A 25,464-nucleotide genomic window follows, 5' to 3' on the forward strand; every position below is an offset into this window, starting at 1 on the left:
AGGAAAAGTGGCATCTCTGAAAATGCTGATTTCTATTCTTTTATGAATGCTGGTGTTGTTGAACAGTGAGTCAGGTACTAGTAGGTTGTACAAATGTGTCTAGTTTCACTTCATGAATGACCCTGGTTGTCCAACTTTCACAGCATAACCCCATTCTAAATATGCCAAAGATGGTCTTTGTACTTACCATTTGACCATGTTTGATGATAAGTCTCATCATGTCCTCTTCCATACTGGCCAAGAAAACTTCACTAGGATGGTCCATGAGAGGAATCACTAACTCTAAAATACGAGCCACATTGTGTATTACTAAGTAGTCACCTTGTGTCTGATGAAAAACAAAACAAAATAAACAATCTTATATTAAAACAACATTGAAACATACGCTCAAATGGATGCCCTCTATTCGAGGATAACTACAGATGTTCCAATAAATTATACTAAAATGCAGCAAACCTTTGACGAGCGCGACTACCATGATGTTGCAAATTCGGCGCTAACAACGCGTACGGCGCACAGTTCATTCATAAATTTCCACTCAGCAACAACATATCGCCTTAGCAGCCAATCAGAGACAAGTGCGTGCAACGCAGTAAATACACGATGTATCATTACAATACGCGCTCGTCAAAGGTTTACTGCATTTTAGTATAATACAGATGTTTTCTTACATTTTACTTAATTATTGCAATATTAATCACCAAGATTAATGTTCAAGTAGTTACAAGCGTTATTTTATACCATGCTTTTTGGAAGGAATCAAAATGCGTGCAAAATGTTGCTTAAACAATTGTTATTTGATATGTGTCTGCATCTAGGAGGTGCATAAAGCACAAATTCATCAACGTTATAAAGTATTCCTTTAAGAACACTTGAGAACGAACCTGCAATCTTGGGTCAGCGCGTGTGCATCAACGCGAACTCGCTATTTGAACCAATCGGAGGCGCATAGCAACAACGGGACTGGTTGATTTTAAGCTGTAGGTAGCTCCTTGTAAAATGTAGGATTTAATTTGATTAAAATTTGTAATACTCGTTATGATATTTCTATTTGAATTGAAGTGTTTAAGAATGAGAATAAAGGTATTGTTTTTGCCGCTGTCGTGCATCTATCGTCTCATATAACACAGGCTACATCATTATTTTTGGCGTAAAACAACTGGGCTTCGCCGCGTTGTTTTACTTAAAATAATGATGTCGCCCGTGTTATATGAGATGATAGATGCATTCCAGTGGCTGAAACCAATACCTTTATTCTCTAAATAATTATATAAAGTACATGTTTGACTTACATTACACTTTGTACTGAGGTATGGTTGTAACGTTGTAGCATGTGCTACCATGAGTTCTGGCTTGACTTTACTGAATAGAAACAAGGTTTGCAGACAAGACACAAGACGATGACTCTGAGATTTCTGTTCTTCTAACGACTCTGTTGGAATAAAAACAGAAACAGCACAAGTGTTGATTAAAGTAAAGAATTAGGTCACACAGGGGCCACACGATGCAATGCAGCTCTGTTCAGTGAATGCGGTGCCAATATTTCATGCGACTCAATTAGCCTTTTGCAGTCTACAAATCGATTTGTGTGTACAGCATTGGACACTACTTGCAGGGTTCAGCGCATCAGGCGACTATTATCCTGTATCAACGCAGTGTTTTGCCTTTGGTCACAAAGGATCGATGCAAAAGGCACCCAAAAAAGACAAAATGACATGTGATATCACAGGCATAAAGCTCTATTGGAACAATCTAGCACTCCCAGTAAGGGGGCTCAGCATTTTCTTCGGAAGGGGGGCTCCCAAATTTACAAAAGTCAGCATCAATAAAATTGCGACCCCCCCTATCTCGGCAACAAACATTTTATGACCCCCACCACCGATACACCTTACCCCTTAAACAGGCTAAAATTGTATTGAAATCAGTCTTTTTGAATAAAATAAACACACTTTCTGTGGTCATCTTGTGACTCCCTACATTTTGGTCATCAAAAATTTTTTGACCCCAATTTTTCTTTCCAACAAGAGCACCAATGGCGCTGTGGCTCTGCGCTTTTTGGTGACAGTGAAAGTAATTGTTCTTGGAGTCGATTGTGCAATGTGACAGATCACATTCAATGGGTACATCTGGTTGGTTGGTAGCTATCTCATTTGCAGAGCATACAAGAATACATCAATCAATTTAGGGAATTACTATTTAGCGACATGAATCGAATCTGGTGGAATTGATAGAAATGGGTCCAAATGGACCGAAACTGATCAAAATGTATCAAAATACATAAGCCAATGTCAAGAATAGTGTTGTCTGAATAAGGTTTTGGCTATAATTAATTAGTGACTGTACCCAACAAGTTTAATACCTGTACGACAGTTTATACTAATTTGATCTCAGTTGACCCCAGGTGACCCTGAAATGGCCTTCCAAAACTTTGGCTCTAAATAGTGACTGTACCCACCAGGTTTCATGCCTATCCAACAGTTTTTACTCATTTGACCTCAAATAACCCCTAGTGACCCAAAAATGATCTTCCAAAAATGTGACTGCAAATGATGACTGCATCCACCAAATTTCATGCCCGTCCAAATGTTTTTACTAATTTGACCTCAGATGACCACTGGTGACCCGAAATGACCTTCCACAAATTTGACTCCAAATGTTGACTGTACTCACACAGTTTCACACCCATATGACAGCTGTTACTAAATTGACCTCAGATGACCCATGGTGACCCTGGAATGACCTTCCAAACATTTGGCTCTAAATGTTGACTGTACCTACCATGTTTCATGCCCATATAACAGTTTTTACTAATTTGACTTTAAATGACCCCTGGATAACCTCAGGTGACCCTGAAATGACCTTCCCAAAATTTAACTCCAAATGTTGACTGTACCCGCAAGCTTGGAGCCAAAAATGTATGACCCCCAGTATATTTGGGACCCCCAGTATATTTGGGACCCCCCTTCCGAAAAAAATGCCAGCCCCCCAAAAATAGTAAGTGAATGTACAAATATCGCTGTCCAGGCAAGATAAAAAAGTGTAAGTAACACTGTAGCCAAAATATTAAATTCTCGATCATGAGAGCCAACTTGGGTACGACAGTTATTTGCGCCGAGCGTATTACGCAAATACCGGGCGCTTACGGTATAAACACAGCTTTTGAGAATTGACGAATCACACGATCGTTGCTAGGCAAGGTCAAGGTTCGGTCATGCAGGTCGCGCGATCGTGTTATTCTATGAAAAGTACGCTCACGGCTCACGCAGAAGGTACATCCTCTCATGATCGAGAAATTGTTATTTTGGCTATAGTAATAATTAACATATCATCATACTAGATGTCCACTTCTATTCTATATATTTCAATTAACAGTCAATCAGGAAATTATAGACTTCAGAACAATTAAGGATTTCTGCTTTTGCCATACAGTTTAATCATCTTTATGGGTGGGGACAGGGTTATAATTGTTTTGACTTACTTGCTGTGGTTTCCTCTAATCTCAAGACATGTTCCACTAAGCAGTCAGTGATTTGCACACACGCCTTCTGCACTGGTTTATTATGAGCATTTTCTTCACTCTTTAACAGCTGCAAAAGTTCAACATTATACAACACGCAATTAATAAAAAAGATTTTGATCTTGCTATTTCTTGTTACATCTACAGGTTCTCCTAATTCTCAAAAAAAAATTGTTGTAATGTACACATTGTCATTTTAAATTTAATCAATATAAAAAGGGTCAGATTTCAAGTAAATGAACCTTGCATGGTAAAAATCAATTACTGTCCCCTTTCCTATCTCAATTAAATCACATCAATCCATCTGTTTTCAGGAAAGTACAATGGAATCAACCATTCTTAATCACCAGCATCTGGCTTGTGTTAATCAGCCATGAGAATGGCTCTTTTGAAAATAACCTGAAAAAAACATGTGAATTCAGGCTTAAAGAGGCCCAAAACGGGCTGCAAAAAATAAAAATGAGTAAATTTGGACAACAAGATAGCATAAATTCAGGCTAAAGTCTAAAAATTCTCATGCCTAGTTAATTTCAAGTTTTGTATGTAGGAATACACTTGTTCAGTCACTTGCTGATAACAAGTGATTGATTACCTAAATCAAAAGAGCTCCTCTGCTTTTATTTTAGCTCTAGCAGGTAGCATCATGAACCAATTTATTGGACGAAAAATTATTCCTTATCACTAAAGGACTGGACTGTCAACATATTGTTTTGATGTACTTACATTGGTAAGAAGTTGCTCCAACCAATCATACCCTGTGTCTTTACTTGCAGCTACCACATCAATGATGTTTAACGCCCTCTGAAGCAAGCTATTGGAGTCCTGAACTGGCAGCGGAGTGAACCACATTTGCTGGAATGTCTCATTTACAAGTTTCTGTGTAGCAAAAATATGCACAAGCAGATTAGTAAATTATGCAGTGCATATATAAAAGATGTCCCCGTAAAATTTAGAAACAAATCCTTTTATTCTCTTACCTATTTCAAAATCACAATTGCAATTTTATAGACCACTTGACATGTGACGTCATTGCCCGGAAGTATGCCCACAAATTATGGCAATTTCCATTGTTCTTTGCCTTGCAGAGTGAGTACGCATTGTAGTTTGCTCAGGACACATGCATTTTAAATCGCCCACCACATTTCATATAGTACAAGAAAGCCATTGAACGGTGTAGCAGTTCGTTCAAGCATATCGATAGGCCAGTCCCTCGCCTTTGTTGATAAACATTGTGAAGTGGTATATATACATTCATTATTGGAGTAAAAGGAAATCCATAGTATTTTCCAAAGACCAATCACACTGGACAAACACATCACATAAAAATTAGGTCACGCTTTTCGGCAAACGAGGTGCGATTTGGCAAATGAGGTGCCAATATGATGTGATTCAATTAGCCAATCAGAACCATACTTCTGTTTACACTAGTATAGATGAGGTGACATGTGTTTACATTTGATACACCCTCTGTTGGTCTGTGATTAAACTGTCAGGCAAAAAACACTATAGTTTACATGGAAGAAGTTGATTTTTATTCATTAACTTTGGTTTCAAAGCAAATAATACTAAAAATGTTAACAATCTTGTTTATAAATACATCAAGCTATATACATAATATCACACAAAACTTCAAAGGTTTTTAAAAGTTGAGTTTTAAAGAAATTTATGTGGTCTGTCATAGACACTCATGTTATTTTGCCTGACTTGAAACAATAGAGGGCGGTCTGAATGTAAACATGTGACATCATAGGTCAACTCATCTATAAACATTACCAAATCAGGCAGTGAAGGGTCTTTGCACAATACTGTAAAATGCTTGAAATTCACTCTTTCATTACTTTACCTTGATTCCTTCCTCATCATTGACTCTACGGATGATCTTCACACAGATCATGGGCACCTTGTCAAATTCTGGTTGCTCTATGCAGATGTCTCTCAGAGTCTTGATCACACGTTTCCGTACACTGATACCAGTGTCCTGCAAGTAAAGACACAATCATTAGATGAAAACAATTCTAATAAGAATATCCATTGCACATTCAGGGCTAGAAATTTGGTGCGAATGAATCAATCCTTACAGAGATTCTCGTAAACTGAGTAGCACGAAATTCATTCTCATAAACTTTTTGTGTACTTTTTGTGTACTGTCTGATAAAATTTTACTGTATGAATGTCTTGGTGTTTGAGCATGTTCAAACAAATGTTTCATCTTTTTATTTGGGAAGACACAAATGACTATCTCACTATAACCTTCTCAGTATGAACCTTATTCAGTCTTTTTAAAATATCTACACATATTAATTGGTGTGACTTTTAGACAAGTCGTCAAGTCCCTGTTCACATTTTATTCAAGAAAGTTTTACACTAAGTCCATCATCATTTTATTCATGGAAGTTTTACACAAGTCCCTCTACATTTTATTCAAGAAAGTTTCATGATTGCAAACTCACTATCTTCATTTAATATGACTAACCAATGATCTTTTCATCCATTTTTATACATTACATAGACCTGGGCACACATACTTTATTTGTGACCATCCACCACAAACCTCTTATAAAGTCGGCCCCAATCACTTTTGTTAAATTTCATAGTATTTGATTTCATACAATATCCAGAAGTGACGTTATGGAAGTTTGAACTTGGCATTCCATCTTGTTCTGGAAACTTTCACAAGCCCAGTTATAGAGAAAACACATATTTCAAGTGATTGACTTACCAGAATTCTCTCCAACAGCATGTCATAATACTGTGTGGTGAGAGTTGGCTGCATGAGAACAAAGCGGCCCACCAGTTCAATGGCAGCTTCCCTGACACTAGTAGATTGGTCCATGAACCGACAATGCACAGCCCGCTGCACATCAGGCTAATAAAAACAATGACAACATAAAACTTTAGTTAAATGAATCTTCTATAGAGTTTAAGTTAAAACCATTATCAGATTGATTAATGTGGACACAGACATAATTCTCCAGATATCAACAGCACATTTTTAAATTCACACATTCTGTATGTAGTTCCTAGTCTTAAGAAAGCGTACCTGTAGTGGCTTCTATCATTCATATCTATTATGTGTGCGCTCTTGTAGCAGCAAAGTCCCTGAATTATTGTTAAATGGTTTATGGAATGATGTGGAGCCGTAGTGGTCAGCGACAACCTGTAAAGTGTGCGGAGGCTTGTGGATCAATGTCTAGGCGTTGTGCCTGTGCGTAGCGCACTATAAATCCAGTTGAAATACACACACCCCCTCCCTATTAGAGGGGGTGTGTGGATTTCAACTGGACATGAATCTCCCACACACAGGGTCAGTGTAATTTCAAATGAAGTCACCCATTCCAGGTAAACCCATCTGAAATTCACACTTCTTGTGAGGAAGATCACATCCTCCACCTATATGGGGGGGGGGGGTGAATTTTAATTGGTATAGCCCATTTCCTCTGATCCTGTTTAGCCACAAATTTGTTTTCATTTGGTTCCATACGGATTGAAATATATAAATACTGGAACATAACAGTAAAGGCTTGTCAATACTTACTCTGGCTAATATACTTGGATCAGCAGCTACCACTGAGGATAGACACTTCATGGCTCTGGTTCTCACTGCTACTGCGTTCTCATTCAGTACTCTTAATATCTGTGAACAAATAATACACAATGCTGAGGTTAATATTATAGCCTTCATGAAACTTGAATTAAGGCCCACTGATTTGGGTCAAGATCACAAAAACATTTCACTCCATCTTCAGGAAATATGTTACCTGACAATTTGTATAGGACTCAAGTACAGGAATACATTATTTAACTAAAATTTATCTTTGTGTCATGCTTATAACACAAAACTTTTAATTTCTTCTGAAGAGGGACTATTCTCTTGGTCGGGCAGACATCCAACAAGGAGGGAAAGCCTTGTAAAATTAGTAAGTGCATGTGCAATTGCCCTTCACTGAGCTCATGCTATGCACATGAAGGGAACAATGTTTCCAGATGTCCAACCGAGTGAATGTGGAAATGTGTTACATCTGTAACGCTAGTTCATCATGATGGTATCATATTTGAACAGTCACCCATCTCAAAGACACATAACTCACAACTGGATGCTTTAACTGAATGATAAATAACATTACCAGGGTTGTAGCCACGGTGGTCGGCGCTGGTCAGCAGTAACCAGTACTCAGCCTGACCGACCGGCACTCAAGGGAATTATAGGTCATGCCGACCAGCGTTTAAATGACAAATTGTCCTCAAAACAGCCGTCAAATGCCATTACTGTCAAGTAATTGGCATTCTGATTCAATATTCTCTTATTTCAGCCAGCACTAAAATCTGGCTAGCAACAACCCTGAACATTACCTACCTGAGTTAAATATATATCAAAGCTCTGTGAAAACGGTCTCCTTGATGCAAGGTATCTGGCTACAAGAGCAGCACTATCATATGTCAAGATGTGATTTGACTTTCTGAAGGACATATTGGACAACCTGTTGATTCTGATGACACCCAACAAGAATCCTTTCCTCTTCTCAAATGACTGCAGCACTTCTGCATCAACTTTCACTTCCTCCACCACTTCATCCTCCTCTGAGGAATCTGACTCCTCTGAGGACTCGTCTGATGAATCGTCATGATCTCTCTTCTTCCGTTTTTTCTTCTCTTTGGGCGGTACCTTCATGGCTGTGTCGAGCTCCATGGCTGTGTCTCTAAACCATTGTGCAATGTAGAAATATCTGGCAAACTGTAGAAAAGGACAGATCCATAAAAAAATCGGATTAATTAGTAGTAGGATCCACATATTGCAGCACAACTGGGATTTGCTCAACAACTTTGATCTTAAACATTTGCTTCTTTTCAATTTTAAAATAATAATTCTGTGCAACACATTTCTCATAGTTTTAAAAGCTTTACCACAGGATTGTGATTTCTTTATTCATTATGATCTACTACAGTAAAACATAATTTCTTAAATTAGATCCCCAATACTTTTAGCCTACACATACAAAAACACTGCAAAAAGAGAAGGATTTTGTGTTATTTTTATTATTGTCTGCAGAACACAAACCCAGATAATCAGTGACAGTGTATATATTATGGGTCTACACCAAAGGTCCTGAACAAGCGGCCTGCCAACCACCGATATCTGTCCCTTAACCAACTCTTAAATCGATCAAATACAGGTTGAGAACCCCTGTTTTACATCCTAGGCTGATCCCATGCTTGTCCAACTTACCATAATGGCAGGGTCGTTTTTACTGTTATAAGCTAAGTAATCCAACATTGCTTTCTGTAGATTCTGCTGGAAATCAGATTTCTCTTCTTCCGCCGCCTTTTCTGCCGCTTTTGCTGCGGCAGCTGCTGCTTTGCTCCCTTTACTTCTCCCACTCCTTGGCGTTGTTTCTGTGCTCTTTGGCTGCAGAGAGAAAGAGAGAATTATTATCATTTACAGTGAAGGGCATTAAGAGCTAAATTTATTTTCCAATCAATGGCATGGCAATTTTCAACTCATTCCACTAAACAGAACTCTCTATTCTCACTTGTATTGGGCCTATTCCAGTTGAAATCCATACACCCTAAAGAAGACATGTCCTTAATCTCCCACACAGGGAGTGTAGATTTTAAATGGAAGTCACCCATTCAGACAACCCCATTTGAAATTCATGCTCCCTGTGTGGAAGACTATCTGACCCCTCCCTATAGGTAACAATGAAATAAATCATCTTATGCATGAAGCCTAAGGCTGAATGGAAGAAATACAACACCAGACCGTCAACATTTGTCCGTATTTTGTGAATAAACAGGAGGCGACTTTTTTTCCTGTAGTGAACATGAATTCTATTACCTTTCGACCTGTGCATAACCATTGAAGAAATTTAGTTTGAGACTTACTGGAAAGTATGTAAATTTCCAGTAACAGTACAGCCATGCTCAGCATAAAGTATCTGTGCCTCTTAGGATATCACATGCGTTATGTTACGCATACGTGCGGCTATTAGGATTACGCGGATAATATAGAAAATATAACCTGCCTGCCTGTGTCATGTCATAATATATTCATGAAAGGTACACAGGTAATGCAGATTTTAATCAAAGTGGTGTTTGACCAATGGTCATGCATCATGAATTGGGGGCAAAATGCATTACATGCTCTCAAAATTAGAAACATATCTCAGTCTGTAACCTACCATTTTTATATCATCATAAAGCTGAAAGTGTAAGGAAGACAATTGTGCAACTTTTAACTTGATATACAGGTTGCCACAAATATCATATAGGGTGGAAAAGTTCAATTTTGGTTCAAAAAGTATACAATTTTGTTTCTCTCTTATTACTAACATAAACACCTGTTCTGCTAGAACCTTTTTAGATGTAAGCTTTCAAAAAAAGCAAACTTGAAGTGACGAGTTGTTGTCGAACTGAGTTACAGGGTGTTCAAAAGTCGTACATGATTTTTATGATTTTTATTACATTATCAATCAAAACTTTTTTCCTTTATGCCCTGCACAAAAACCAATGGCATATTTGAATTCCTCATCAAATTTCCTTCTAAGAAATGATAACTTTTACAGAAGTAGGGTAACTTATTCAAGAAATAGCATAAATGCATGCTTAGTACAGTAACGTATAGGAAAAGCCTAGAACCCACAACACAGAATGCAGCACACTCACAACAAATTAAACTAGCTTGGAGTAAAACTGGTCACATTGCCTACTAGACATAAATACCAAAACAATTGTACATCATCCATCCCAATACATTGCTGGGTTACGAAGTTACAGTAAAAAATAAATTTGAGAGCCACCAAAAATCAATATTCCCTATACTTTAACACATGCCTCAACTGTATTCACCACCACCTCGACATTACTTCCTTTGAATTGCAATATCTCAAGAAAAAAATATAGTGCAAAGTTGTTACTTTCCAAAATGTTAGCTAGATAACAGGGGTGTGATTAGCTTTTCAGGAAAAATCCTGAAAGAAATAAAAAAATCCCGAAAAATAGCGTAAAACTGGGCTAAAACACACAAAATCGGGTTGAAAATTGATAAAATTGCGTAAATTTTGGTCACAAAAAATCCTGAAATCAGGAAAAATCCTGATAAATCACACCCCTGAGATAAATTAGCAACAAAATGAGACCAAAACTAGTTCAGTACCCCTCTCCATTCTTGAGATCTGGTATAGAACGTCCTGAAAAAATGTAACGCCGCCACCTTTTCCTATACCCCAATTCATGACGCATGACCCAATAAGAATACAAGTTCATGTCAATTAAAGCATAAATTGCCATACATACTAAGATATTTCTACTTATTCTACAATGCAACTACTTACATCTTGTGATTTTGAGATCTGGCCTAGAGTATCTTCGTTGATCTTGCTTGACACAGCATCTTTCCTGAGTCTGCTTGCTATCTGACCAAGGTATTCCAGTGAATTCACTCTCATCGACATGTCGTTACCTTTGTTCCCAAATTGATGCATCTGTGAAACAAGAATTATCAACATGGTACGGTTAAATAAAATTATTTAGAAAAGTTTTGCAAACTTACTTAACCAAATTTTTAGTACATCTTGATGCAATGTAGCAAAGTGAGTTGCAAATTTTGGTGCCTATTTTAGATTAATTCAAAAAATAAAACTTAGTACATCTTCACATTTTATGCCATAAATCTGTTGACTTTTAATCCAAGCTAGGTATTCAAATTAGAATATCAAATATTCAATTTCAAAAATGATTTGAAGTTTGCATAAAATAGCTTTCAGAGGGTCCATTTTACAAAGACATGCAATAAACCTCTCCTTTGAGGGTCAATGTATCTCACTAGCATTTTTAACCTAGATTTTAACCCAATGTGTTTCATCTGTCTTCTTAAACACCATAAGTTGACTACAAAGTAACACTTGACAGCTCACATTTGCACCCAGAATTTGGTTTTCCTTAAACATGATTAGGCTATTCAGTTAAAATCCATACACCCCCTATGGAAGACATGACCTTAATCTCCCACACAGGGGTGTAGATTTCAAATGGAATCATGGTAGCCTCATTTGAAATTCACACTCCCTGTGTGGAAGATAAAGGTCATGTCTTCCATAGGGGGTGTATGGATTTCAACTGGAATAGCACATTGATAATCAGATTTAAAAGTCAACTGGTACTGGCATAATAGTGGCCTATTAACTGCTACTTTGTGCGCTTTGGCAGAATCAGCAGATAACATCACCTCCAAGCAGTGTCCGAAATAAGGAAAATCTGGAGGTTATCCGAGGATAACTAAAGCATAAATTCTGCTTGTCCTCAATACATTTTGGTTGTCCCCATAATGTGTCATACTTTTGGAGGTAAAATATAGTGATTGTCCAGGGATAAGTACATAGCTCAATATGGTTGTCCCCAGTGATTTTTGGACAAGAGGACAAGAGGATAAGTACTTATTTCGAACACTGCCTCCAAGTTTGTCGAAGTGACATCCATGTATGCCTTTGCCAATACATATGTTTAAACTTCATTCTCAAACATTGTTTACAATCTGGGAGCATCGATTGCATCCTCATTTTGTTTGATGTCTTTGTTAATATGAGCCAAGGGTTCTGATATAAATATTTAGCTCTCGTATAAATATTTAGAACAATTTTTTTTAATAAATTATGATCAAATTCAAATGTCCTAGCTGCATTACTCTGGAAGCAATATATGATTTTGAAAGGGTAGAAAGGGAAAGTAAGAGATGTTGAAAGTGGTAGTATATAACAGAGTGATTAACACAAATACAGTCTTAAGTTGTGTTACAATTCATGCTTCATGGATAGCAAATATCATCAAGTTGTATAATATAGACAGCGAGTCAAACCAAGTGAATTGCATTACCGTATCTTATGTCACTATATAAAATCAACACCAACATGGAAATGGCATGAAAGACAATACACTAACAATGCTAGTGAATGCTTACATACGCTGTGCAGTTTGCAGTTGTCAGTCACTACTAGGTAAAGCCTTCTTTTACCTGTTTACATATCTTGTTTTACATTTCTCAGATATGTTGCAATTACATCCAATCGGAGTCAAGACATTGAACCACTGTCAGGACATCCCTTTTTTGCAGTGGTGTGCAACAGTTTACTCACTATGCGACACAATGAAGATGAACGAGTCTAACTTTGGACAGAGGTGTAAGTGAGGTAACGATCCACTCCCTGAAAAACATGCGAGCCAAAGGTGAGCACCTCGCCAAATTTCCGAAGTGCACGGGCTTGTCCGGGAATTGGCTGAAGGCATCACCCCCTCACAAATTTTTTTTACATTTCGGATTTTTTTTATTTTGGCCACATTTCGAATTCGGGAATTTCCGGAAGACTTACACCTCTGTTTGGACTTCTGGTTACAAAGTTATAAGAGATTTTGCTACTTAAAGCAGACAAGTCAAAATCAATATTAGCAACATTAAACTCATTCCTCTCGATCCGTGTCATATATTTGCTTCCATAAATTCTGTTGCTGTAATGGTTCCCAGACAATCCCAAAATACAGACTGACAACAGCAATACAGGCATGCCAGAACTACAATGCTGAATATATAAAAGCAAACAAAACACAGGGTGTTAGTGCATATATATGTACACATCTCAAACAGTTTCTATAGTCATACATCAATTTGATTTTTGAAATATTAAGCATTAGATATTAATTTGACAGCCACCATAGTTTCCAGCGATATTGATTGGGCAATAATTGAAATTTTGTACGATGTTTGTTCAAATTTTGATTAGACAAGCAAGAACATTGTGATGTAGTTACATTTTATCTATCAGGTTAACCTATTCAACGAGCAAAATCTGTTGATCAAATTTTAATACAAAGTTATGTGCAATGATGAAAATATGACACTTTGCATGTCGTGTTTTGGTCCCCACCATTCAAGAGTCAAAATTCTGTAATTTTTTATCATTTTATAAATCATAAATTCTATGATCTTTATCTAACAAAATTATATCATGCATAAGATATCAATCAAGTTAAATAAAGCCAGAAAGTGTCATTCAAACTTTTGTTGACATATTGACTACACCTGTTGTAGCCAAAACAGGGTTGTGTTTAGAGTCATTCATAAATCTTTGGCACTTGACACCAGTGCTTGTGTTGGTTAGCCTGTAAATTTACAGATGGCAAGATATATGATGCAATTCTGTTAACAAGCCAATAATACACAGATTAAAAATGGTCCGATTCAATCAGCCAAGACTCATCTTCATAAATATGAATTACATTGGCCTAATTAAGCAGAGATTTATTATGTAAGTGACTTAAGCAGCATGAACTTTCTAACTACTTGATAAAATGGCCAAACATACAAGTTTTATTAGTCCTATTAGAATATTGCTACGATTAATTATGGAACTTATTGTATTTGAACAAATTCTATGAAATTTGATGTGAAGGAAAAACAAACCAAAAATACCCCCATCTATGGCACCAAGAGCTGCCTTTTGTACTCCCAAGCAGTTGAATTGGCTATTCCATTTAAAACCCACTACCCCTGTGGAAGATTTTGGAAATATCTGCCACAGGAGGAGTATGAAATGAGCACATTAGGCAGCTAGCTCCATTTGAATTTCATACACCCTATGAGAAAGATTCAATCTGAATCTTCCCCTGAGGAAGAGAGTTTCAAAATTGAGCTGCTAATGTGCTCATTCCACTTGAAATTCATACTCCACCTGTGACAGATATTTCCAAAATCTTCCACAGGGGTAGTGGGGATTTTAAATGGAATAGCCTGCCCCATGATCATCCCAACAAGAGAAGTGTTTGATTTGTGATGATGAATTTGGGAGAAAATCAATATATACAAAGAGATCAAATTGAGAAAGCATGCAAAAGCTTGAACCAAAATATTTACAAAGCAAAAATTTACATGCATAGCATATATATTGTGGGTGCTCATGCGTAATATAAAAAAAACACATTCATAGCACAATACATTATATACCCATCAACAAATGTAATTTAATTATCAGCTGGCTGTACTAGTGGTGGGATTTTTAAGTCTTGCTTCCAAATGGGCAAAGTTCAGTATCATCAACATATTTTGAAGGATTCGCTTGATAAGGACAAGAGCTGAGATTCAAAAACATGATTTTGTGTAGGAATGGGGAACCAAAATAGCGATTTGTTTGTAATTGTTGGGCCAGGGCCCTAATCATTAATTTTGTTATACTTTAAGTCTAGCAATGTTGGACATGAAGGTATTGCCAGAGGTATGCTCATCAGCAAAATGCCTCTCTTTCTATGGTATTTGGAACCATTTTCAGATTCACAAGGGGGCGGGTGGGAGTAACATGGGCAGTCTTCAAATTATTTTTTTATATCTTGGGGTGCGCTTTTGCACCCCATTTTGAAAGTTCTGGTACAATTTAATCTGACGCAAAGCAATTTGAAGTGCAGTCTTATACAATCAACACGGACAGTCAGTACATTGTGGTATCAAATTTTTGCACCACACTTTTAAAGTTGTATTGCAACAGGCTAATTTTGGGGTGCAAATTGCACAGCGATAGGGCTTATTTCGAATGCTGGACATGGGGCTCTCCAGTCAACAAGGCCAGTCTCTTAAAGAGAAAGGCAACAAGATATGAATACATTTGGCTATAAGCACACAATATGTTGGTGCTGGTGCAACTATGGTGATATGCTCCAACAGGGAAAAGGCAATGGTGCGGGTTAGTTCAAATAGCTACCATTATTTATTGTGATGTGTTCAGGGAAATTAAACAAAAAATATTATACATGAAAAATGTGGCCAAGGGTTGTCATCAAATTTGTGCTCAATTTTGCAACCATGGATGAAGGAAAATCAAGAAATATACTGAATACTAAAAAATGCAAGGCTCCTAAATAATTGTGTCTTGAGTACTGAACTTGCACCTTTGGAAGATCAACATGGTGGATGAACCTTTTTTTTTTTTTCTTTTTTTATTTCAAAGTAGCGGATCACACAATTTATCACAAAGGATTACAAGTGACTTGTGAAAAAAAAAAAAAAATCAACAAAACTGGGATGGATTTTGTGTATGACTACAACAAAGCTGAATGAAAGAGATGTGAACATACGATGGTGGCGCGAAACACCGCCCCAGTCGACCGCCTACTGGTCGCTGCAGCTTTAGAGGGCCCTTGCAGAGCTTGTGATTGAGACCTGAAGAGCTCTAAGCCACCGACAATGCCTACCAGCAAACGACCCAGCAAGCTGAGGAGAAGTTCAGCTGCTGGCCACTCGGGCTTGTTCACCGACGTCAGGAGATCCTGGATGAAATTCTCAAAGAGTGGTCGGTAGTCTTCTTCTTCTTTGCTCACACACCTGCAGGAAATTAGGAAAATAAAATTGTTAAGAATTGACAAATTATGAACACGGGACATATCTTGTAGTAAAATCCTGAAAAACTGGGGAAAACAGGGTATTACGTGCACCAGTTGCAGGAATCGGCCAAAAACATTAATTTCAGTTGATTCTAGGTAATTTGAAAAGTCTGCAAAGTCAATGAAATAACATACTGGAGACTAGCAGCTTGTAAACCAGGGACTGTCTTTTGGACTTTGCTCTTCTGGAGCCTTCAAGGAGAGCTGTTTAGCGTATTTACAATCAAAATGCAATCCCTGGAAAACTGACAAACACTTAACCATAAATAAACCTTATTTTTTACAAATATCAGAATCAAGTTGAACACTGATGAGCAGCATTAAATAAAACACACCAATATTTAATACTCACTTCTTCAAAAAGACTGATAAGAAATTCTGGCCCGTTCTTACTGCCGTTTCATAGGCATTGGTGATGATAACATCCTTGTCAGCCTGAAATGTGCAAAAAAGTACAAATTAATTTAATTACATAGCTAAAACCTTGAAAGCCAAATGCTTATGCAAGAAAGACATCAAACAACTTTATGACATACTGCACAGATTACATTTTTTTTTCACACTTACGCATATCATCCATGTTTATCTTTGTTACTAACAGGTGTGAGCTTCTTTTCTTTCTATAATAAATCCAATCTTGGTCTATTTTCTTACCGGTTTATCTTTATTTTCATCTTCAAGTTCCTCCTCATCATATGCATCTTTGTGAACTTCATCTGCATCTGCTGGGAGTACGACCACACACTGAATCAGCTGTAACACTAACGCCGTCACCATCTGAATGTATTCACCCGTATTAAGCCTGGTGGGTTTAAACAAACAATGCATTGTTAATATTATTTGAAAGGGGGTTCCTTCTTCCTAATACAAACCATGACTTGTTATTATATGCTATAGGGAAATGGTAAACTGATTAACAAAATAAAAGTGTTTCCACAGTATGTATACAACTATACATTGATGCTAATGAAAGAACTATGGAATCTTAATCCCACAGACTAAGCCATTGAGCTCAAGTGACATCTCTAAATAGTATTCGGCAAGGTCATTCAGTAGTGTTAGACTTCCCTTCCTGATATCACATAAAAAGAACACCTTGCTATGCGGCTTGCTTGGCGAACCAACCAATTTGATGATAACATGATTCAATTAGCCTATCAGAACCCATTTCAAGGTGTACGGTGTAAACAGGGTTATGGTATAACCAGCACCAGAACCTTGCCAAAATTATAGTACTTTGGATATTTCTTACCACGTTTTGATGTATCTGTATTTTAATTCTGTTGGTTTGAATTCAGATTTATATTTGTTAAACAAATATTTTTACTATCCAATTTACCTGAAATTCCTCAGATTCTTTTTGCTAGATGGCAGTCTTGCCAGTGATGCAAAGATATCTTCTAAGACTAGTTGCCGATGCTTCTCGTAGCGTGAGAAAACCTGTAAAAAAGAAAGATGTTGGATACATTTAAGATTCCAGAAACACTTGTAGGATATGTCATCCCTGTAAAGGCTACACACTCAGTCCAATTAGCTCAATCGATAAGGTGCTACACTGGTATGTGGTAGCGTGATGATACTAAATTGAGGCCATGCGGTGTCTTTTTCTGTTCTCATGAAAATTGAATTAGCTTGAAACTCCTCTGTTCAAGAACTTTATTGTCCGTGGCTAAATGTATTAAACTCAGGGAGTTTGTTTTGCAAGTCTGTTTTGATCACTTACTGTACAAATGAGTTTCATTGCACTAAGCTGCATTTCACTGATGTTTTCTACAAAGAAGGGAGCTGTTCCAATCGACGAAACCTGAAAAGAAAATCAGAAATAAAGTAAGTTAATAAGTCACAACATATGCCTGAGACATGCAATACGGGGATAGGTTGGTTGGCAAAATATTTTAGGGATTTTTGTGTGATAAATGATGCAACGCCAAAGACATAGAAAACACCCACTGTGAAAATATGCATGCTTTGCTCCCAGAGGTCTCAAAAATTTGGGTCAGGTATCCTGAGCCAAGGTCAGTCGCTGAACCCTAATCAAACAAATATTCTTCGACAGCCTTACTGTCAAACTTGGATTATGGTATGCAAGTCACCTGAGCCAGTTTGAAACTTTGTACTTTCAGTTGCTTAGTGAGAAAAACAACAAAAACACATCTTACCAAAAGAACTGTTGAATCTGTTAAGACTTGAATATTCAGCAAGTGAGACAAATTTGACACCAACTCGCACATCTTGTTGTACAGTGATAATACAACCTTCTCCTTAGAACCCTGTGCTCGGGCACGCCTCATCTTCATACTACCAGCATACAAATCTGAAAAGATAAACAGTACATTTAATTAACTCAAAAGCAGGGAAAATAAAATCATGTTTTTAAGCGCTGCGACGCAAGCATGCCGACAAACCGCCCTTGTACTTATGCGTATACTGCTAAGCTATACGCTTTGTGGGGAGTACACACGTTCTAATACTGCGACCAGCGAACTACGCATATACCTCACTATCAAACACGAGGGGAAACAAATTATAGAGAGGTTGCAGAACAGCTTAATACTACTATCAAGGAACTCCAAGCTACCTCTAGAACCAATGACCCAATGCAAACAATATGGGTAATCATTTGAATACATTTTCCTGCAAAATTCAAATATAAATTGACTTTACAATCAAGATGTTTGGAATTTCCATACCATAGTTTTTCTTAACATATTAACTGCATGACCCTGGAGTGCAAACCGTGCTAATTATATAAGCCTTTGCTTACTTTAATTGCTCGCTCAGTAATGTTTCATAAAATTGCTTAATACTTTTCAAATACAGGGAAATCACTGGGTATTTATGCAGATAGGGATTTGATAGCTTGCTTAAACACCATCATAATATCTGAAACACTTACTCTTTTCGTCTGGTGTCACCCAAACGGGATCAAACTCTGGATATATGGTGTTGGTCAACTGGTACTTTGTAAGCTGAGCTATTCTGTCAATGACATCCTCAATAAATACTTCTTTAGGCATGTTTTCCGATGTCATGACATAAACCGCTGTCAATGCTGCATCAACAGAACGTGTGACTCTCTCCAGGGTAACTTCTCGCCAAAGGCGCTGCTCCTTTACAGTGTCTTCCTCCTGTTGTGATAAAAAAAGGTCAACAAGCTGAACCCTTAGAAATCTTGAAAATGAATTGATAGCGATGTAAAAAGTTGCTATCCACAGATACTAATTTTGGAAGGTTTCTAGCAAAGAATAATCATTGTTATATACCTCATATGGTCGCATGTCACAAATAGGTCACCCAAAAATGGGGAGCCGTAACATGAAAATGCTTTCTTCACACTTCAAGTTTGGTTTATTCTAAAAGTATAGTACCTATTGTGGAAAGTTTGGTGTCATTTTGTAGATAATTATGTTCTTTATCAAATACAAAAACCCCAAGTCAATTGGACAACTACTTTGAGATTTATACTTCAATATGTAAGATGTGTCAATGGGGAGCAGGCAGGGGAGCCCCATAGGGTTGTACACAAAATTGTGAAAATATGGCAAACTTCAAACCTTTGTATCTTAAAAAGTACAACTAGCATGACCCACAAATTGCACATATATCATCCTGGATTGTAGATCTACCTCATAGTAGACCAACTGTAACAAAAGATGTAACTAATTAATTGCCTAATTAAATGCTAATTAAGACAGTTTTTCCTATATGTTACTGTACAAAGTGTACACGTAATGCTCTGACATTTCTAAATGGCCTATCTTTGGCCTGAATCATCCTGCTTATTCAAAAGTACACATATTTTTAAGGAAATTTGATGAGGAATTCAATTATGCTATTAGTTTTAGTGCCAGAAATGGAGAAAAAAGTTTTGATTGATAAATGTCATAAAAATTGTAAAATTATTTTACAATTTTGACCACCCTGTATGTTTAACACAAGGAATACCAAACTCTTTCTTCCTAATTTGTTTGATGGGCCCATGAAATGTCTTTCTGAATCCATATTTATTTTGAGCTACATAGCTTTCAGAAAAGAAAAATATGGGGTTCACTGTGACAAGAAAGATGCTAATTTTGTTGATGTTCCACCCTGTATATTTCTTACCCACCCTGTATTATGATGTTATATTTTCTTGATTTGGCATCCTTGTAATATAAGCTTTCCAGAAATATATACTTATAATGGTCTAAAATGCATTTATTAAAAGTTGTGTTGAAGTGAATCACAATTGGTGATATGTTCCTCATTTTACAGTATGTTACACAAAAGATGACCAATTCATGACATGCGACCATATATAGATAGATTCCTGTCATCCGATTGGTTAAAAGTGGGGGCATTGTTTTAACTATGCCCTGTATTTGAGAGAATTTCATCAAAATTAACTATGCCTGGTCATGGAAACGAACTATTGACCGCAACATCCACGTACATCCATTTAACAAGCGGTTAATAATGGTTTCATATAAGCAGTGATGCCAATGCCTGCTCCAGTGGGTGCAGTATAAAATTGCAAGCATCGACTCAAAGAACTGATTAGACGCACAATCAAAGAGATGATCAAAGACCATCTGTACATGTGAGAAGTAATTGCAACTAAGTACTGACATCACTGACTGGAGGAAGGCAAATGGACTCTAGGATCATTCATCATACTATAGAAAAATTATTTAATTCATGTACATCGTGGAAAATACTCTTTGCGTCGCTGTGCATAGTAAGCTGTTGTACTCAGATAACCTCACTAATATGGACGCGTAGAGTAGCGTTGTACGCTCGTGTATTAGCATGATTAGTCACGGAGTACCAATCCATTGAAGCGTAGTTGAATGTTCCACTATGTACACAAATACAATAATTTTTCTATAATACCAACTTACATTCTGCATGTTTGGATTAATTTTGGTACCGTCCCTAATGTTTCTTTCTAATATGTTCAGGAGGCGTACAAGTCGGTCATGTGGCATCTGAAAGAAACAAAAATAAACATTTAATTATAATGAACCGTAATGATTGACTGGCTGCATCAATATATGGTATAAGTTTATGGCGTAAATTCTTTTCAAGACGTTCCTCCAAGTCCAAGTAAGAGGTACTGTGCCAAATAAGTTGAATGCAAAGATGATTCTTCAAATTATAAACACAATTCTGCATTGTTAATCGGATTTAATGGTCATTTAACGCCACATGTGAGAACTACCTGCCTATTGGTCAAAAAGAAGTTTTCATTTGGGAGGGCGGGTTAGTGTAGTGGTCTTCTCACTCGCTTCTCACCGCTGTGGCCGGGGTTCAATTCCCCGCGACGCCACATGTGAGTTTGGTTGTCGATCCATGCTCGTCCTCGCAAGTTTTTCTCCGGGTGCTCCGGTTTTCCTCCTGCATCTAAAATCGGACTTCTTTCCATATCCCTGTCCCGTCATATCCGGATGGCATCCCTTGAATTTAGTAGCCTCTGAGCACTATTGGGATTAGCCTGGCTTCGGCCGAATGTTATAAATAAAATAAATAAATAAAACTTACTTTGTTCATAACTCCCATAGATTTCAATTTGGCGGATTCACTGACCAGCTCTGAGAGTAAAGATTTACCAACTAGTAAGTCTGGATCCAGTTGCTCTTCCTCTTCATCATCATTAACTGAAAATAAATCAATTTATAAATGTAAGTAATTAACACAAGTTTTACATAGGGATAAGAAATGGAACATAGCAGAAAACTTTCATTACAACTGATCTTTGTATGACAACTTGATGAGTTTGGTAGTGATATATGTGCATATTTCGCTGGTCCCAGTTAAGAATCATCTACAATAATTTATTCCTGTTGAGTGTGTACACATTTGCTTGTGGCACAACTGCAAAAAGTCACAGACATCACTACCAAACAAGGTGAAACCAAGTATACAGAGTTCCTACTGCCCAGTTTCTGATGGAAGCCATACCTACTTTCTTAAAATCAACCACCTAAGTAGTGAGTGCTGTTTTTCTATACAGGAAAAGCCTGTTCCTGTATTTGTGTTATGTGTTAATTATGTATGTTATGCATTATTTACATAACAGAGGCCGTCAGCATTTCGCCATCTTGTGGGTACAAATGATCTGTGTGTTCATGCGCCCGATACTTCGCACAGGGCGCACCTGTTATCGCGTATCAACGTGGTGATTTTGCTGTTCACGCCTGGAGATCTAACGACCATCACAGCATGTACCCACAAGATGGCGGCATATGACGTCACGCTGACGCCCTCTATTGGAGGGCTGAGTGCGAAAAGTACAATAGTTTGCCAGCTTATTTATAAGTTCAGCGAATCCATACCTGGTTCAACGCTCATATCCATTTCTTCAGAGTTCTCAAACACTGTCTCAATGGCTGTGTTGAATCTCTTAAATGTAGGAGAATCCATTAATTCTGTAGAGAAAACAAAATGAGATAAGTTTCTGAACGAACATAATAATTTTATTTAAAAAAAATCTTATATTCATTTAGTCATGATCTTAAATCTACAATAATTGTCTACTTTCTAGTGACATCTACCCAAAAGATTTAGTTCTAGGTGTTGGTGGTAAATATTTTAGATATTTACTCTAATTGGAAGGTAGTACATAACTGCTGTTAAATCAGCATGATTTAAAACACAATGCAATCATCTCTTTATTTTCAAACATTCTCTTCAATGAACAAATATGCACAATTGTGCATGTTATCATTATTTTGGTCAAATCACTTCACAATAAACCTAAAAGATAGAATAACAAAAAATACAGATTCCAGCAGTCAATTTTTGTTTTAAACATTTAGGAGTCCTGTTATCATTTCCCATCTAAGTCTAAGCTTTTTTAAATACCTTCATCTACTTCTTGAAATTCTGGTTCTTCTTCCTCTTCAACAGGTTTCTTTGCAGGCTTGTCAGCCTTAAATCTCTTGCTAGGTGCTGTGGAGAAAGGGGGAAAAATGTTAATCAGGATAAATTAAACAATCATTCAATGGTATGCACTTGCAGCATTTTGGTTCACATTATGAGTACAATCATCATTGTACCAGCTTTAGGTGTTAGGACCAAAGTGGTTTGATCTTTCGATCGACTATCGATGCTTGGTCGATCCTTATTACTTATAAAATCAATTAATTGACTATTGTTAATTGTGATTACATATGAATCTGTTCATGTAGTGATATTGACCAATAAAAATTAACAATTAACCCTAATGCCCGAAGGGCTTTTTGGCGACTTGAACGGAAAGGGAGGAATAAAAAGAGAAAACAAACAAGAAGTTGTTTGCTCTGGGTGGGATTCGAACCCGAGACTCCTCGCATGCCAAGCACTAAGTTGCAGACACTTAGCCACGTGACTTACGTGCCTATATATCACTTGAGGCAATTGCGTCATCACATACCGTGGGATGCTCACATGCGCAGTGAAGTTGCTTGTAGTATTTTGTAGTACTCAGGCCAGTTAGGGTTAATCCTGATTAATTAGTTGATAGTACATTAATTTCAAGCATCGAAGCAGCATCGACCAGGGTTGTAGCTACAATGGATGGTGGTGGGCAGCAGAGCCAACCACTCAGCTGCAATTTTAGCACTGGAGCCCACCACTCGATATTCACTTATATCTACATACAGGGTGCAACATTTTTACCTTCAGTGTCTTCTTTTTCATTCCCCTCATTATCCGCTTCCATATTCACAAAGATCTGTGCTGGCTCTTCAGGAGGTTTAGGTGATGATTCTGCTGGCTCTTCAGTAACTTCATTTGCTTCTGATCGTGTACGTTTCCGCGTCCTTAGAGAGCGACCAGCTGAAGGGGAAGTAGGGGAACCAGGGAGGTCGATTTCTGGAGGCAAAGCATTCACTGCGTCTAGCTTCATTTTTAATTCTGTAGAAAACAAAAACATTGCAAGTTCAACTAGACTTGACATTCATTCTCAAGTAATGAGCTGTTGATAAAATTGTGTATTGGCAAGATAAAAATACTGTAGATCAGCATAATTCCAGAATATCCTTAATACCATGTGTTATAATAATAATGCATTGCAGTTCATAATATAAAGTGTGAAAAATATTACAGAATTATACCAACATTTCAAGTCCATACATCTCTTCAAGCACAGGTAGAATTTCAATGCACAGTGAGAGAATCAATTGCTTACAAGAATTATTGATTCCCACAAATCTTTGCTGTGTAAACAAAAAGTTTACTAGAAGCAAGTTAAATCCACACACAATTCTTTACCGTACAAGAATCATTGCGAGAATTGATTCACAGATTCTCGATGAAATTCTAGCCCTGAAACAACAAACAGCAGCAGCAGCATCTACAAACTCAAATTTCAGATCTCTTCCCCATTTTTTCACTCACCTCTTCTTGTTGCCTCAATCGATGCCAACCTCTTGCCGATTTCCTTCTTCTCCCGTTTTTCCTGTTCCGTTAACACTGGTTCTGGCCTTTCCCTTTCCTTATCCCTATCATGCCTATGATGACTCCTTTCAGAATCATTTCTAGTCCTTTCTCTTTCACTTCTATCACTCCCTCTCCTACTACTAGTCCTTTCTCTTTCGACTCTTCGAGATTCAAGTTTACTACTGTCACCGTGAGAAGGTGAAATAACAATTTTGTCCACCTTTCTTGTTTCCTCTTGATTAGGTTCTGGTGGCTTTTTACTCTCATCCTTCTGAAGTTCAGGTTGTCCAGATATTTCAGGTTTGTCCTGATTAGATGCATCACCACCAGCACCTTCAGGTGGTGCTAGCAAACTGTCTTCAGGTGGTGCCAACAAACTATCTTCAGGTGGTGCCATCAAGCTATCTTCAGGTGGCCTCAACAAATTGTCCTCCCTCGTTTCAGGTTGAGGAGCACCTGTTTTTTCAGGCTCTTTGCCAGGCTCGGGACCCTTCACAGGTGACCGAGACAACTTCATCTTCAACAAGATCTTTGTTGATCCTTGTTGTGAAGTAGGAGATGTAACAATATCATATCGCACTTTAGAGCGTTCAGCGTCCTTGTGCTTGGATTTCTTCTTCCTACGCAGACGATCTTTTTTGGTGCCTGTGTCGGCAGCTGAAGAATCCGACTCCATGTCAAATACATCGTGTTGTGGAGTTGTGCTGTCATGTTGCTGTATTGGAGTTGTACTGCCAGATGGCTGCTGCTGGTTCATTGCTGTAGAATTGCTATGTTCAGGCTGTGGACAACAATATAGAAACTTGGGTTAGAAACATAATTTACCTTGCACAGCACTCAATAAACTACCGTATTCATTCCAATAAGCGCCCAGGGCGCTTTACAAAGTCAATTTGGGTGAGCGCTTTTTTCGTAAGGGCCGTTTATTAGAGACAAATTTACCTATGTTATAAAAGGGTCCTGAGACGTTCTAGTAGCTTTTCTGATGCAGTAAATGTATTGCAACTTTACACAGAACTTCAAATCCTCCAGCTATCTCACTGAATCAACGTCTATCAGTTACTTCCAACATTAATGGTAACCTTTAGCAAATTGAAAATACCCTGGGTGGGCGCTTATTGGGGGTGGGCGCT

General features: G+C 37.6%; 1 protein-coding gene across 3 annotated transcripts in view; it reads right to left on the reverse strand.

Annotated features, from left to right (window-relative positions):
• The window catches only part of LOC140152284 (nipped-B-like protein A), a 51,800-nt gene that overhangs the window by 17,114 nt on the left and 9,222 nt on the right, over nt 1-25,464 (reverse strand). For 2 of the 3 annotated variants that reach the window (XM_072174679.1, XM_072174617.1), the window contains exons 8-30: nt 24,290-25,112; nt 23,570-23,806; nt 22,775-22,861; nt 22,246-22,338; nt 21,452-21,567; nt 20,812-20,898; nt 18,828-19,059; nt 18,091-18,245; nt 17,655-17,735; nt 17,271-17,371; nt 16,586-16,733; nt 16,284-16,366; nt 15,626-15,872; nt 10,846-10,995; nt 8,742-8,921; nt 7,872-8,249; nt 7,053-7,151; nt 6,237-6,383; nt 5,361-5,495; nt 4,241-4,393; nt 3,479-3,587; nt 1,293-1,432; nt 188-328 (exon numbers count right to left, since the gene is read on the reverse strand). In XM_072174679.1, coding sequence (XP_072030780.1) covers nt 188-328; nt 1,293-1,432; nt 3,479-3,587; nt 4,241-4,393; nt 5,361-5,495; nt 6,237-6,383; nt 7,053-7,151; nt 7,872-8,249; nt 8,742-8,921; nt 10,846-10,995; nt 15,626-15,872; nt 16,284-16,366; nt 16,586-16,733; nt 17,271-17,371; nt 17,655-17,735; nt 18,091-18,245; nt 18,828-19,059; nt 20,812-20,898; nt 21,452-21,567; nt 22,246-22,338; nt 22,775-22,861; nt 23,570-23,806; nt 24,290-25,112 — 4,122 coding nt within the window. The remainder of the gene's footprint in view (nt 1-187; nt 329-1,292; nt 1,433-3,478; nt 3,588-4,240; nt 4,394-5,360; nt 5,496-6,236; nt 6,384-7,052; nt 7,152-7,871; nt 8,250-8,741; nt 8,922-10,845; nt 10,996-15,625; nt 15,873-16,283; nt 16,367-16,585; nt 16,734-17,270; nt 17,372-17,654; nt 17,736-18,090; nt 18,246-18,827; nt 19,060-20,811; nt 20,899-21,451; nt 21,568-22,245; nt 22,339-22,774; nt 22,862-23,569; nt 23,807-24,289; nt 25,113-25,464) is intronic. The other variant, XM_072174744.1, reaches the window with a different exon arrangement.

The sequence above is a fragment of the Amphiura filiformis genome, chromosome 1 (assembly GCF_039555335.1).
Source record: "Amphiura filiformis chromosome 1, Afil_fr2py, whole genome shotgun sequence".
Lineage (NCBI taxonomy): Eukaryota > Metazoa > Echinodermata > Ophiuroidea > Amphilepidida > Amphiuridae > Amphiura > Amphiura filiformis.